The sequence below is a fragment of the Molothrus ater genome, chromosome 24, assembly GCF_012460135.2.
Source record: "Molothrus ater isolate BHLD 08-10-18 breed brown headed cowbird chromosome 24, BPBGC_Mater_1.1, whole genome shotgun sequence".
NCBI lineage: Eukaryota > Metazoa > Chordata > Aves > Passeriformes > Icteridae > Molothrus > Molothrus ater.
In genome coordinates, this window is record NC_050501.2 from 5,341,384 (window position 1) to 5,353,904 (window position 12,521).

The following is a 12,521-nucleotide window of genomic DNA, read 5'->3' on the forward strand; positions in this document are numbered from 1 at the left end:
TCCGGCCCGGCCGCTGCGCGGGCGGTGTGGCCGCTGCGCTCCCGCCGCCGCCGTCCCCGGCCCGGCCCGGCCCGGCCCGGCCCCCGCCTCCCGTCCCCGGCACCGCCTCATGCAGCGTCGCGACGACCCCGCCGGTCGCTTATCGCGGGGACAGGGCCCCGGCGGCCGCGCGCCGCCGCCGCGCCGAGCGCCCCGTGGCGGAGGGGCCCGCGGGGCCGCCAGCGGAGCGCAGCCGCCGCCCGGTGGGGCCGCAGCCGGCGGGGCTTCAGGCGCCGGTAAGATGGAGCCCGAGAACAAGTACCTGCCCGAGCTGATGGCAGAGAAGGACAGCCTGGACCCGTCCTTCACGCACGCCATGCAGCTCCTGACCGCAGGTACCGGCACCGGGCACGGGCGGGGCGGCGGGGCCCTGTGGCCGTTCTGGCTCCGGGGTTAAAATGAGCTATTTTCCTGTTAAAATGAGCTATTTCCTTGTTAATATGAGCTATTTCCCTGTTAAAATGAAACATTTCCTTGTTAATATATTTCCTTGTTAAAATGAAATATTTCCTTGTTAAAATGAAATATTTCCTTGTTAAAATGAGATATTTCCTTGTTAAAATGAAATATTTCCTTGTTAATATGAGATATTTCCCTGTTAAAATGAGATATTTCCTTGTTAAAATGAGATATTTCCCTGTGTAATCGCAGCTTAATCCGCAGAGCCGCGAGTTTTGCGTGTGTTTTATTGGTGCTTTTGTTGTATTATATTGTGTTCTTGTGATGTGGCCTCAGCCAGACAGGAGAATGGAGAGAATCAAAACCCTTGAGAGAAGCGTTTAATAATTGAAACAAAACGTGATGGTAATAGTAAATAAGGTGATAAATAATGATAATTGTGATGTTGGGAGGGAGTAGGAACAAGCGATGCCCGGTTCTTCACCCCCCATGCCCGAGCTCGTTCCAGATCCAGGGTGGCAGTGGCGGTCCTGGGGATGGAATGTCCCTTTGGACCGTTCGGGTGACCTGTCCTGCTCTGGGGACAGCTCCTCTCCTTTCCTGACAAGGGTTAAATGCAGCACGCCAGGCTGTTGGAAACGTGATTCCCATAAAAATCCCTACAAACAGCTGTCGGGAAGAACAGCAGCTCTGTCCCCGCCGAAATCAGGGCAGCCCTTGCACCCCTGGGGGACAGAGGAGCTAAAATTGAACCTGAAAGAGCCACGCGGGGAATTTTCCCTGCTGGAAATGCAGGGAAAGGGCTGGGATGGAAATGGAAATGGCAGCCTTTGTTCTGTGCCCAGCCTTCCCTTCCCTTCCCTTCCCTTCCCTTCCCTTCCCGGCTCTCCCCCTCCGCCCGCCCGTTCCGCACCCCCGGCCTTGGAGGAGGCTCAAAAACGGCCACAGTTCAAAAATTCCCAATCTCTGCTTGCCCGGGAGCTGGGAGGCTCCCAGAGCAAGGACCTGATCAGATTTCATCTCCATCGATGCTTAAAAAAAAAAAAAAAAATTATTATTATTATTATTATTATTATTATTATTATTATTATTATTATTATTATTATTATTATTATTATTATTATTATTATTATTATTATTATTTCCACCGGTGCTTTTAAAAATTGTTCTTACTATTACTATCATTATTATTTAATTTCTATTCTTTTATTCTTATTTTATTATTAATAACGCGATTACTATAATTAATATTATTATCCATAATTTATTTAATTTCATTAATTTGTATTGTGATTTTAAAATATTTATTGGAATAGTAAATTATTTTAATTAATTAAATTATTAATTTTTAATTAATTAAATTATTTAACTATAATTTGCTCAGTAAGAATTTACTCAATAAGAATTTACTCCATAAGAATTTATTTAATAACAATTTATTTAATTCAATTCTTTAAATTCATAATTTTAAATTATTAATTGGAATTTTTAAAATTATTTCTTTCTCCGCCTGCTTTTTAAAAAAATATTTATTTTGTCACAGCTTAAAAATGCAGAGTTTTGGTGCAGTTCTGGAGGTTTTAGGAGCTTGTCCTATGCAGGGAATAATTCTTGGGAATTGCTGTCTCTCCAATTGTGCAAAGAACCCATCACAGCATCACCCATCAGCATCTTGATCTAAATAAATGAGTTTTCTAATCCCATTTCCCATCACTTTAATGGTTCTGATGAATAAAATTCTTCATCCAGCTCAGCTCTGATGTCTCCCAGGCAAAGGAAATCCAAGGAATTTGCAAATTCCCCCACAAAGAGCAGCATCCTGCAAAGCCTGGGGGGGGGTAACAAGGATTTAGGAGGGTTTTTTATTTCAATTAATTATTTTTTAATTAATTTATTAATGTAATGATTGCAGCTGTGGGGGATTTAAAATTGGAGCAGCTCCAGCTGTGGGTATTTTGAAAATAACTTTTTAAAAAATATTAATATTTAATATTATAATAATTAGTTAATAATACTAATAGTAATAATAATAATAATTCTTCCCAGTCTCAGTTCAGGGTGAGCTGAGCAGGAAAACAATGAGCAAGAATTTGAGGTAAAATGGTGGATTTAGGTGATTTTTTTTGCCTAGATGAGCCCCAGATTGCTCTGGATTCCTTGGAATTTCAGCCTGGGCCAAAGCTGTGCTGCACAACTCCAGCAAAATCATTTCCAGAGCCACAAATGCTCCTGAGTGTCAGCCAAATTCTTATCCCAGCCTTTTTTCCCCTCCCAGAAGTGGAAGTTGCTCAGCCTGCCTGCCTCAGGGAGGGAACCCTGCTGGAATTCTGCATCCATTTATTTTAAACAACATTTTAAAGTTGTCTAAAATACTGTGGTGGTTCTGTATTTTTAGAGGGAAAATTTTTATTTTTTTGGCTTTTTTTTTTTGGGAGCGAGGGCCTGGCAGTGATGGGATTCTTATCGATTCCATGGACTCTGGCATGGAAGTGGCTGCATTGAGGCTTCTCTTATCCTAAAGAGAAACTGAAATCTGGGTTTTCTTGCATTTTCAAATATAATCCACATTTCCCTCCTGGGATTTGGGGTCTGTGTGATCTTCCTTTTTCCATAGGAACAAGAAAATCCCTTTTTTTTTTGAAAGAGCAGGGGAGGTGTGAAGGGCACAGCCCTCTCTGCTTCCCAGCTTCGGGAAAATGGGAAATATCCCACCTGTGTGTCAGCCAGCTGTGGGTTTGGGGTTGTTTTGGGAATTTTAGCTGGGTTTATTTCATGGAAAAGCTCCAAGCTGAGCTTCCCAAGGGTGTGTGAGCTGTGGGAATGGGAGCAGGGAGGAGCTGGGGGACTCCCCCCGGGAATTCCCTGCTGGATTCAGGCCAGCTCCAGGCTGTGCATTCCTGGGAGTGTCCCAGGGCTGGTGGCGGCTCCTGGGACCCAGCAGGGATTGGAGAGGGCCGAGGTCACTGAGGTGAGAGGGAGTCCAGGGTGCTGGAGCATTTCCAGGCTCTCCTGATGGAGATTCCCTCAGTTCCTGTCCTTCCAGTGGATATCCTGTCCCCACACTGCCACCACTGCCACCTGAAACTGTCCCTGCTGTCTCGGGCTGGATTGTCCTGAAACCATTTCACTTTGCACTTTGCAACTTCTGTTTTGTTCAACCATTTTGGCAACGTTCTCAACTGCTGGCACCGCTGTGGCCATTCCCCATCCCAGAGCTGTGGCCATTCCCGATCCCATCTCAGTGGCCATTCCCGATCCCATCTCAGTGGCCATTCCCCATCGCAGAGCTGCGGCCATTCCTGTTCCCACCTCAGTGGCCATTCCCCATCCCAGAGCTGTGGCCACTCCTGTTCCCACCTCAGTGGCCGTTCCTATTCCCAGAGCTGTGGCCATTCCCACCTCAGTGACCATTCCCATTCTCAAAGCTGTGGCCATTTCCAGAGCTGTGGCCATTCCCCTTCCCACCTCTGTGGCCATTCCCATTCCCACCTCTGTGGCCATTCCCATTCCCACCTCAGTGACCATTCCTGCTGCTGTGGCCATTCCCATTCCCACATCTGTGGCCACTCCTGCTGCTGTGATCATTCCTATTCCCACCTTTGTGCCCATTCCCATTCCCACCTTTGTGCCCATTCCCACCCTCATTGCCCATTCCTGCTGCTGTGGCCATTCCCATTCCCACCTTTGTGCCCATTCCCTTCCCACCTTTGTGCCCATTCCCACCTTTGTGTCCGTTCCCACCTTTGTGCCCATTCCCACCTCAGTTCCCATTCCCACCTTTGTGCCCGTTCCCACCTTTGTGCCCATTCCCACCTCAGTGCCCATTCCCATTCCCACCTCAGTGCCCATTCCCACCTCAGTTCCCATTCCCACCTTTGTGCCCATTCCCACCTCAGTGCCCATTCCCTTCCCACCTTTGTGCCCATTCCCATTCCCACCTTTGTGCCCATTCCCATTCCCATTCCCACCTCAGTGCCCATTCCCACCTCAGTGCCCATTCCCACCTCAGTGCCCATTCCCACCTTTGTGCCCATTCCTGCTGCTGTGCCCATTCCCGTTCCCGTTCCCATTCCCATCCCAGGAGTTTCTCCCCTGTGCTCCATCCCAAATCTCACCTTTCCCTGCCCGTGCCCTTGCCCTGGCAGTGCCTCCCCCTCTCCCTTCTGGTATTTGTAGGGTTCTGCCCTTGTGATTCCATCTGTGACCTGATGATTGTTTAAGGAAAATACAAAGCAGCCCTATTTCTATATTATTATTTATATTTATATTGTCATTTTTATATTTATAGTATGATTAGATTTCTATTATTTTAATTTCATATTATTATTTCTACTTTGCATTATTATTCATAATTCTAGTATTCATGTTTATAAGAATATATTTCTATTATTTCAATTTTATGCTATTAATATTTTTATTTATAATTCTAGCATTTATATTTCTAACAATGCATTTGTATCATTTTAATTTTATAATTATTATTTCGATTCATTTAATTTAATTTTTACTTAGAAATTGAAAAAATTCAGAAGGGAGAGACAACAAAGAAGGATGAGGAGGAGAACTACCTGGATTTATTTTCCCACAAGAACATGAAACTGAAGGAACGAGTTCTGATCCCTGTCAAACAATACCCCAAGGTGAGGCCAGAAAAAAATCAACCAAATCTCTGAGATTTTCTTCTTTTCTGTGGGATTTTGTAGCTGCAGGAGTTCAGTCTTCATTTTAAACCAAAATTCAAGAGATTTCCTTTCAAAAATAAGGACTTGTTTGGGGTTTTTTTCCCAGACCTGCAGGGTTTTTATTTGGAATATATTGAATTTTTGGAATATCTTGGTGATGCACAGCTGGCATCTTGGAGTGCTGGAACAGACAATTCCATGGCTGGAGCTTTTTTTATGTTTTTTTTTTTTACATTTAATTCCTTAAAGATTTGCTGGAAAGCTGCTGCAGATGTTGGGATTGAACCACTTAATTTAACTTGATTTTTCTGCTGGAGCATTTGGTCTTTTTCATTAAAAGAAAGATTAGAAATCTGGATTTTCCTTTAGAAACCTGGATTTTCCTCTTGAAACCTGGATTTTCCTTTAGAAACCTGGATTTTCCTTTAGAAACCTGGATTTTCCTCTTGAAACCTGGATTTTCCTCTTGAAACCTGAATTTTCCTCTTGAAACCTGGATTTTCCTCTTGAAACCTGAATTTTCCTCTTGAAACCTGAATTTTCCTCTTGAAACCTGGATTTTCCTTTTGAAACATGGATTTTCCTCTTGAAACCTGAATTTTCCTCTTGAAACCTGGATTTTCCTTTTGAAACCTGGATTTTCCTTTTGAAACCTGGATTTTCCTTTTGAAATTTGAATTTTCCTTTTAAAACCTGAATTTTCCTTTCAAAGCTGGATTTTCCTCTTGAAACTCGGATTTTCCTCTTGAAACTCGGATTTTCCTTTTAAAATTTGGATTTTCCTTTTGACACTTGAATTTTCCTTTCAAAACTTAAATTTTCCTGTGCATTTTTTTGGTAAAGTGAGGAGAAAATGGAATGTGATTTTTTTTTTTTCCCTTTGGTCAACCGATAAAAAATTCAGAAAAATTTTTCTTGAAGTTTTTGAGCTCTGATTTATTTTTTGTTGTTTTTTTTTTTATTTTTCCTTAATTTCCAGTTCAACTTTGTTGGGAAGATTTTGGGACCTCAGGGCAACACCATTAAGAGACTTCAGGAAGAAACTGGTGCTAAAATCTCTGTACTGGGGAAAGGCTCCATGAGGGACAAAGCCAAGGTAAGGAAAAATAAAATTCCATTTCTTGTGGCGAGAATTAGCAGCTCTCCAAGCATTTTATTAAAAATTAAACTAGAAAAAAAAAAAAAAAAAACTTCAATTAAAGATTAATTTGAACATTGTTAAAATAAGGATTATTCTCCTCAAGAGCCATTCACTAAAGGGATTTTTTTTCCTCTCTGTAAAAAGATTAAAATCCCTTTTTTAGCTGCTCTGAAATCTTGAAATTCTTCTGGTGCAGTGCAGATGTTGGAGCAATGTGTTCCTGATAATTTTTGGTCACCAAAATTTTGATTCACAAAGTACCAGGAGAGGTTTTTAAACAGAAAAAAAAAATAATGAAAAGAATGGGAAAAATACGATTTTTGTTTCTTCCTGCTTATTTTGAGCAGAGCTGTAGCTTAATTCTGATTTTACTTGAGCAGCACAAAAAGGTTTTATACTAATTTCTTAAATTACTGCAAAACAACCTGAGAAACAGAAATATCTTCAAGGTATCTTGAAAAAAATTAAAAATGAAGAAGTAAAATAATAAAGTTTAAAAAAGTAAAATAGCATAAATTAAATATAAAATAATAAAATAAAAAGAATAAAAATACATAATTAAAAATAGTAAAAATAATTGAAAAAATAAAAATTAAAATAAAATTTTTTAAAATAACATTTTTAAATAAAAATCTTATTTCAGTGTTTACACACAGATGTACAAAACCATGCAGGCTTCCTATAAAATTTAAAAACTCTTCCCAAATTCCATTTTTTAATAATTCTGTGGGGTTTGTGCAGGAGGAGGAGCTGCGCAAAGGGGGGATCCCAAATACAAATAAATACAAATAAAATGAAAAATAATAAAAGTAGATTTTAAAATAAAATATTTCAAAATACATAACATTTAAAACTAAAAATATTTTTTAAAAATAAAAATAAACTTTAAAATTTAATTATTTTTTTAAAATAAATACAATTAAAAAGTAAAAATCTTATCTCAGTGTTTACACACAGATGTACAAAACCATGCAAGCTACATGCATGGTTTATATTAAATTTAAAAACTCTCCCCAAATTCCATTTTTTAATAATTCTGTGTGGTTATTGCAGGAGGAGGAGCTGCACAAAGGGAGGGACCAAAATAAAAATAAATATAAATAAAATAAAAATAGATTTTAAAATAAAATATTTCAAAATACATAAAATTTAAAACTAAAAATATTTTTTAAAAATAAACATTAAAATTGAAATTTTTTTTTAAATAAATACAATTAAAAAGTAAAAATCTTATCTCAGTGTTTACACACAGATGTACAAAACCACACAAGCTATATGCATGGTTTATATAAAATTTAAAAACTCTCCCCAGATTCCATTTTTTAATAATTCTGTGGGGTTTGTGCAGGAGGAGGAGCTGCGCAAAGGGGGGGACCCCAAGTACGCCCACCTGCACATGGACCTGCACGTCTTCATCGAGGTCTTCGGGCCCCCGTGCGAGGCCTACGCCCTCATGGCCCACGCCATGGAGGAGGTCAAGAAATTCCTGGTCCCTGTGAGTTTCCTGCTCCTCGCAGGAGCCTCTTCCCAACTGAAAATTCAAATTAAAATCGGGGAGAAAAATGGAGGAGGTTCGCACGTCTGGTGGGAGGGAGATCACTCCAGGGAGCTCTGGGATGGTGCTGGGATCGCTGGGATGGTTTTGGGATCTCCAGGGAGCTCTGGGATGGTTCAGGGACCACTGGAATGGTTTTGGGATCTCCAGGAATCACTGGGATGCTTCAGGAATCACTGGAGTGGTTCTGGGATCTCCAGGGAGCACTGGGGTGGTTCAGGAATCACTGGGGTGGTTCTGGGATCTCCAGGAAGCTCTGGGATGGTTCAGGAATCACTGGGATGGTTCTGGGATGGTTCAGGAATCACTGGGGTAGTTCTGGGATCTCCAGGGAGCACTGGGATGGTTCAGGAAACACTGGGATGGTTCATGAATCACTGGGGTGGTTCTGGGAGGGTTCAGGAATCACTGGGGTGGTTCTGGGATCTCCAGGGAGCACTGGGATGGTTCAGGAATCACTGGGGTGGTTCTGGGATCTCCAGGAGCACTGGGATGGTTTTGGGATCACTGGGAATCAGTGGGATGGTTCAGGGATGTCCAGGGACCACTGGGAATGCTTCTGGGTATCTCCTGTGGCCCTTTAGTCCCCAGGGAAGGGATCTGCAGGGATCTGCCAGGCACACTCTGCATCCCAGCCCTTTCCTTGGGGAACGGGAGCGCTGCAGGGTCACCTTCTGTGGGCTCACTGCCCCTATAAACAGGAGCTGTGGGCTGAGTCCTGCCTGGGCTCTCCCCCATGAATCCTCCTGGCATCCCTGGCAGTCTGGGAGCACCACCTGGAGCTGCAGGGCTGGAATCTTGGAAAAAGCTGCAGGAAATGCCACTAAAAGCAGATTTTCCTGCGGCCCGTGCAGTTATTTCATCGCAGCACAGCAGGCTGTGGTATCCCAGAGCTGTTCTCTGGAGCTGACCCTTTATCTCCTTATTTGCCCTTCTTTTTATCCTCATTTCTGTCCTTTCTGCAGGACATGATGGATGATATCTGCCAGGAGCAGTTCCTGGAGCTCTCCTATCTCAACGGGGTCCCGGAGCCCAACCGCGGCCGAGGCGTCCCCGGGCGGGGCCGGGGGGCAGCCCCACCTCCCCCTCCCCCTGTGCCAAGGTATTCCCAAAATCCCAGCCCTGGGAGTGCTGCCTCCACCCACAGCTGGGCTGTCTCAGGGCTTAAACTGCTGCTCAGCTAGGCCTGACTTTGGGATTCTGGCTCAGAGCATCACACTGGGTGGGATTTGGGCTGGGTTTCATCAATGGTTCCCATCCGTGGTTCCATCCATGGTTTCATCAGTGGTTTCATCAATAGGTTCATCAATAGGTTCATCAATGGTTCTATCAATGGTTTCATCAATAGGTTCATCCGTGGTTCCATCCGTGGTTCCACCAATGGTTCCATCAATGGTCCCATCAATGGTTTCATGAGTGGTCCCATCAATAGTTCCATCCATGGTTCCAGCAATGGTTTCATCATTGGTTTCATCAATAGGTTCATCCATAGTTCCATCCGTGGTTCCATCAATGGTTCCACCAATGGTTCCATCAATGGTCCCACCAATGGTTCCATCACTGGTTCCATCACTGGTTCCATCAATAGGTTCATCCATAGTTCCATCCGTGGTTCCATCAATGGTTCCACCAATGGTTCCATCAATGGTGCCATCAATGGTTTCATGAGTGGTTCCATCACTGGTTCCATCAATAGGTTTATCCATAGTCCCATCACTGGTCCCATCACTGGTTCCATCAATGGTTCCACCAATGGTTTCATGAGTGGTCCCATCACTGGTCCCATCACTCGTTTCATCAATAGGTTCATCCATAGTTCCATCCGTGGTTCCACCAATGGTTCCATCACTGGTCCTATCAATAGTTTTATAAAGGAAGCTCTCAGGAAGGGCCTGGCTGCTGGTGGATGTGCTGTAACCCTTCAGCATTCTCACTTTGAAGTGCCCATCCTTGCAGAGCATCGTTCTGGCAAAGCTTGGCGATAAATTGGCACCAAAACTGTTCCTCCACTCCCTGATCCATGGGCTGGTGCTTCTCCCTCTGCCTGGAGGGTCCCTGCCCATGTCCTCAGGGGTCCTGAGGGACCTGGAGTGATCCCAGGTGGGTGGGAGGGTCCTTTAAAGTGAAATTCCCTGCCCAAAGTTCAGACCACATTCCAAAGCAGCAAAACAGCAAAGCTGAGGATTCTCAGGAGAAAAAATCCTGGGCAAAGAGGATTTTTCAGAAAACATGACAGTGACACATCCTCATCCTGGGGCACTCCAGAAAATGTGACAGTGACACATCCCTGTCCAGAAAACAGGACAGTGACACATCCTCATCCTGGGGCACTCCAGAAAGTGTGACAGTGACACATCCCCATCCTGGGGCTCTCCAGGACACAGGACAGTGCCACATCCCCATCCTGAGCAAAGGGGATTTTTCAGAAAGCATTACAGTGCCACATCCCCATCCTGGGGCTCTCTAGAACACAGGACAGTGCCACATCCCCATCCTGGGGCTGTCCAGAGCAGCAGCAGCAGCAGCTCCTGACCAACCTTTCTGTGTCTCCACAGGGGCCGTGGGGTGGGTCCCCCTCCTCCTCCTCCTCCCCCCCGGGGTGCCCTGGTGCGGGGAGCCCCCGTGCGCGGGGCCCTGGCCCGGGGCGCCGCCATGGCCCGGGGGGTGCCTCCTCCCCCGGCCGTCAGGGGAGCCCCTGCGCCCCGGGCACGGGCAGCTGGCATCCAGAGGATCCCCCTGCCCCCTCCGCCCGTGCCAGAGAGCTACGAGGAATATGTGAGCAGGGGTTCATTGCTGCTGATTAACGGGGTTAACCACGGGTGGGGGGTGGGCTGGTGGGGGTGAGGGGAGGTGGGGGGATGGGGGGCACCAGGGGTCAGTGGGGTGGGGCTGGGGTCACCAGGGGTCAGTGGGATCACCAGGGATCAGTGGGGTGGGGCTGGGATCAGTGGGATGGTACTGGGATCACCAGGGGTCAGTGGGATAGCGGTGGGATCACCAGGGATCAGTGAGGTGATTCTGGGATCACCAGGAATCACTGGGATGGTGCTGGGATCACCAGGGGTCAGTGAGATGGGGCTGGGATCAGTGGGATGGTACTGGGATCACCAGGGATCAGTGGGATGGGGCTGGGATCAGTGGGATGGTACTGGGATCACCAGGGGTCAGTGGGATAGCGGTGGGATCACCAGGGATCAGTGAGGTGATTCTGGGATCACCAGGGATCACTGGAATGGGGCTGGGATCACCAGGGGTCAGTGAGGTGATTCTGGGATCACCAGGGATCAGCGAGGTGATTCTGGGATCGCCAGGGATCAGTGGGATCGCCAGGGATCACTGAGATGGTGCTGGGATCGCCAGGAGTCAGTGGGATGGAGCTGGGATCAGTGGGATGGTACTGGGATCACCAGGGATCAGTGGGATCGCCAGGGATCAGTGAGATGGGGCTGGGATCGCCAGGAGTCAGTGGGATGGAGCTGGGATCAGTGGGATGGGGCTGGGATCACCAGGGATCAGTGAGATGGGGCTGAGATCACCAAGGACTGCTGGGAATGGCGTTGGGATCCCACTGACTCCTGGTTCTGGGATCACCATTGGGATGGTGTTGGGGCTGTGACACTTTTCTGTCCCCATCCTCACAGGGCTACGATGACACGTACGCAGAGCAGAGCTACGAGGGCTACGAGGGCTACTACAGCCAGGGCCAAGGGTGAGTGGCATTCCCTCTTCCCAAAGCAATCTTGCTTTTTTCCCTCTTTTCCCCCTCTTTTCCCTTTTTTTCCCCCTCTTTTCCCTTTTTTTCCCCCCTCTTTTCCCTTTTTCAAATCCCATTTGAAGCCAATGGAAACATTCCTGAGCTGCTACAGCCAGGGCCACGGGTGAGTGGGATTCCCTCTTCCCAAAGCAATCCTGCATGGCCTCTTTCCCCTTTTTTTCCCCTTTTTCGCCTTTTTTTTTCCCTTTTCCCCCTTTTTTTTCCCCTTTTTCCCCCTCTTTCCCCTTTTTCAAATCCCATTTGAAGCCAATGGAAACATTCCTGAGCTGCTACAGCCAGGGCCAAGGGTGAGTGGGATTCCCTCTTCCCAAAGCAATCCTGCATGGCCTCTTTCCCCTTTTTTTCCCCTCTTTTCCCTTTTTTTCCCCTCTTTTCCCTTTTTTTCCCCTCTTTTCCCTTTTTCCCCCTCTTTCCCTTTTTTTTTTAATCCCATTTGAAGCCAATGAAAACATTCCTGAGCTGCTACAGCCAGGGCCAAGGGTGAATGGGATTCCCTTTTCCCAAAGGAATCCTACATGGCCTTTTCCCCCTTTTTTCCCCTCTTATTTAATCCCATTTGAAGCCAGTGGAGCTGCAGAGTTCTGCTGGAATCCAGGGCTCAGAGCATCTTCTCTTTTCCTGTTTTTTTGTGGCAGTGGAATGGGATTTCCCTGTGTGTAACCACCTCATTGTTTTTGCAGGGATACAGAATATTATGATTATGGACATGGGGAGGCACAGGAAACCTATGAAGCTTATGGTATGTCTGGGAATTTGGGGATAAGGGAGGGGTTGGGAATTGCTTTTGGTCAATTTTGTTGTTTTCCTATGTCTGGATAAAAAAAACTGAGTGTTTTTATTTAGGTCTGAACAACCTTTTCTGTGGGTTTAGGTTCTTCTCAATCTTGATTTTCTCAAAGGTGATGCTTTACAAAAAAATCAATTTTTTAT

The 12,521-nt window shown here is 45.6% G+C and overlaps 1 protein-coding gene across 2 annotated transcripts in view; it reads left to right on the top strand.

Annotated features, from left to right (window-relative positions):
* The window catches only part of KHDRBS1 (KH RNA binding domain containing, signal transduction associated 1), a 20,514-nt gene continuing 7,993 nt past the window's right edge, over positions 1 to 12,521 (top strand). The window contains exons 1-8 of one of the 2 annotated variants that reach the window (XR_008508784.1): positions 1 to 374; positions 4,951 to 5,078; positions 6,100 to 6,216; positions 7,610 to 7,756; positions 8,782 to 8,918; positions 10,372 to 10,591; positions 11,458 to 11,525; positions 12,272 to 12,330. Coding sequence is in view for 1 of the 2 variants with exons in the window: in XM_036396938.2 (XP_036252831.1) it covers positions 110 to 374; positions 4,951 to 5,078; positions 6,100 to 6,216; positions 7,610 to 7,756; positions 8,782 to 8,918; positions 10,372 to 10,591; positions 11,458 to 11,525; positions 12,272 to 12,330 (1,141 nt within the window). In the remaining variant the exon portion in view is untranslated. The remainder of the gene's footprint in view (positions 375 to 4,950; positions 5,079 to 6,099; positions 6,217 to 7,609; positions 7,757 to 8,781; positions 8,919 to 10,371; positions 10,592 to 11,457; positions 11,526 to 12,271; positions 12,331 to 12,521) is intronic. The other variant, XM_036396938.2, reaches the window with a different exon arrangement.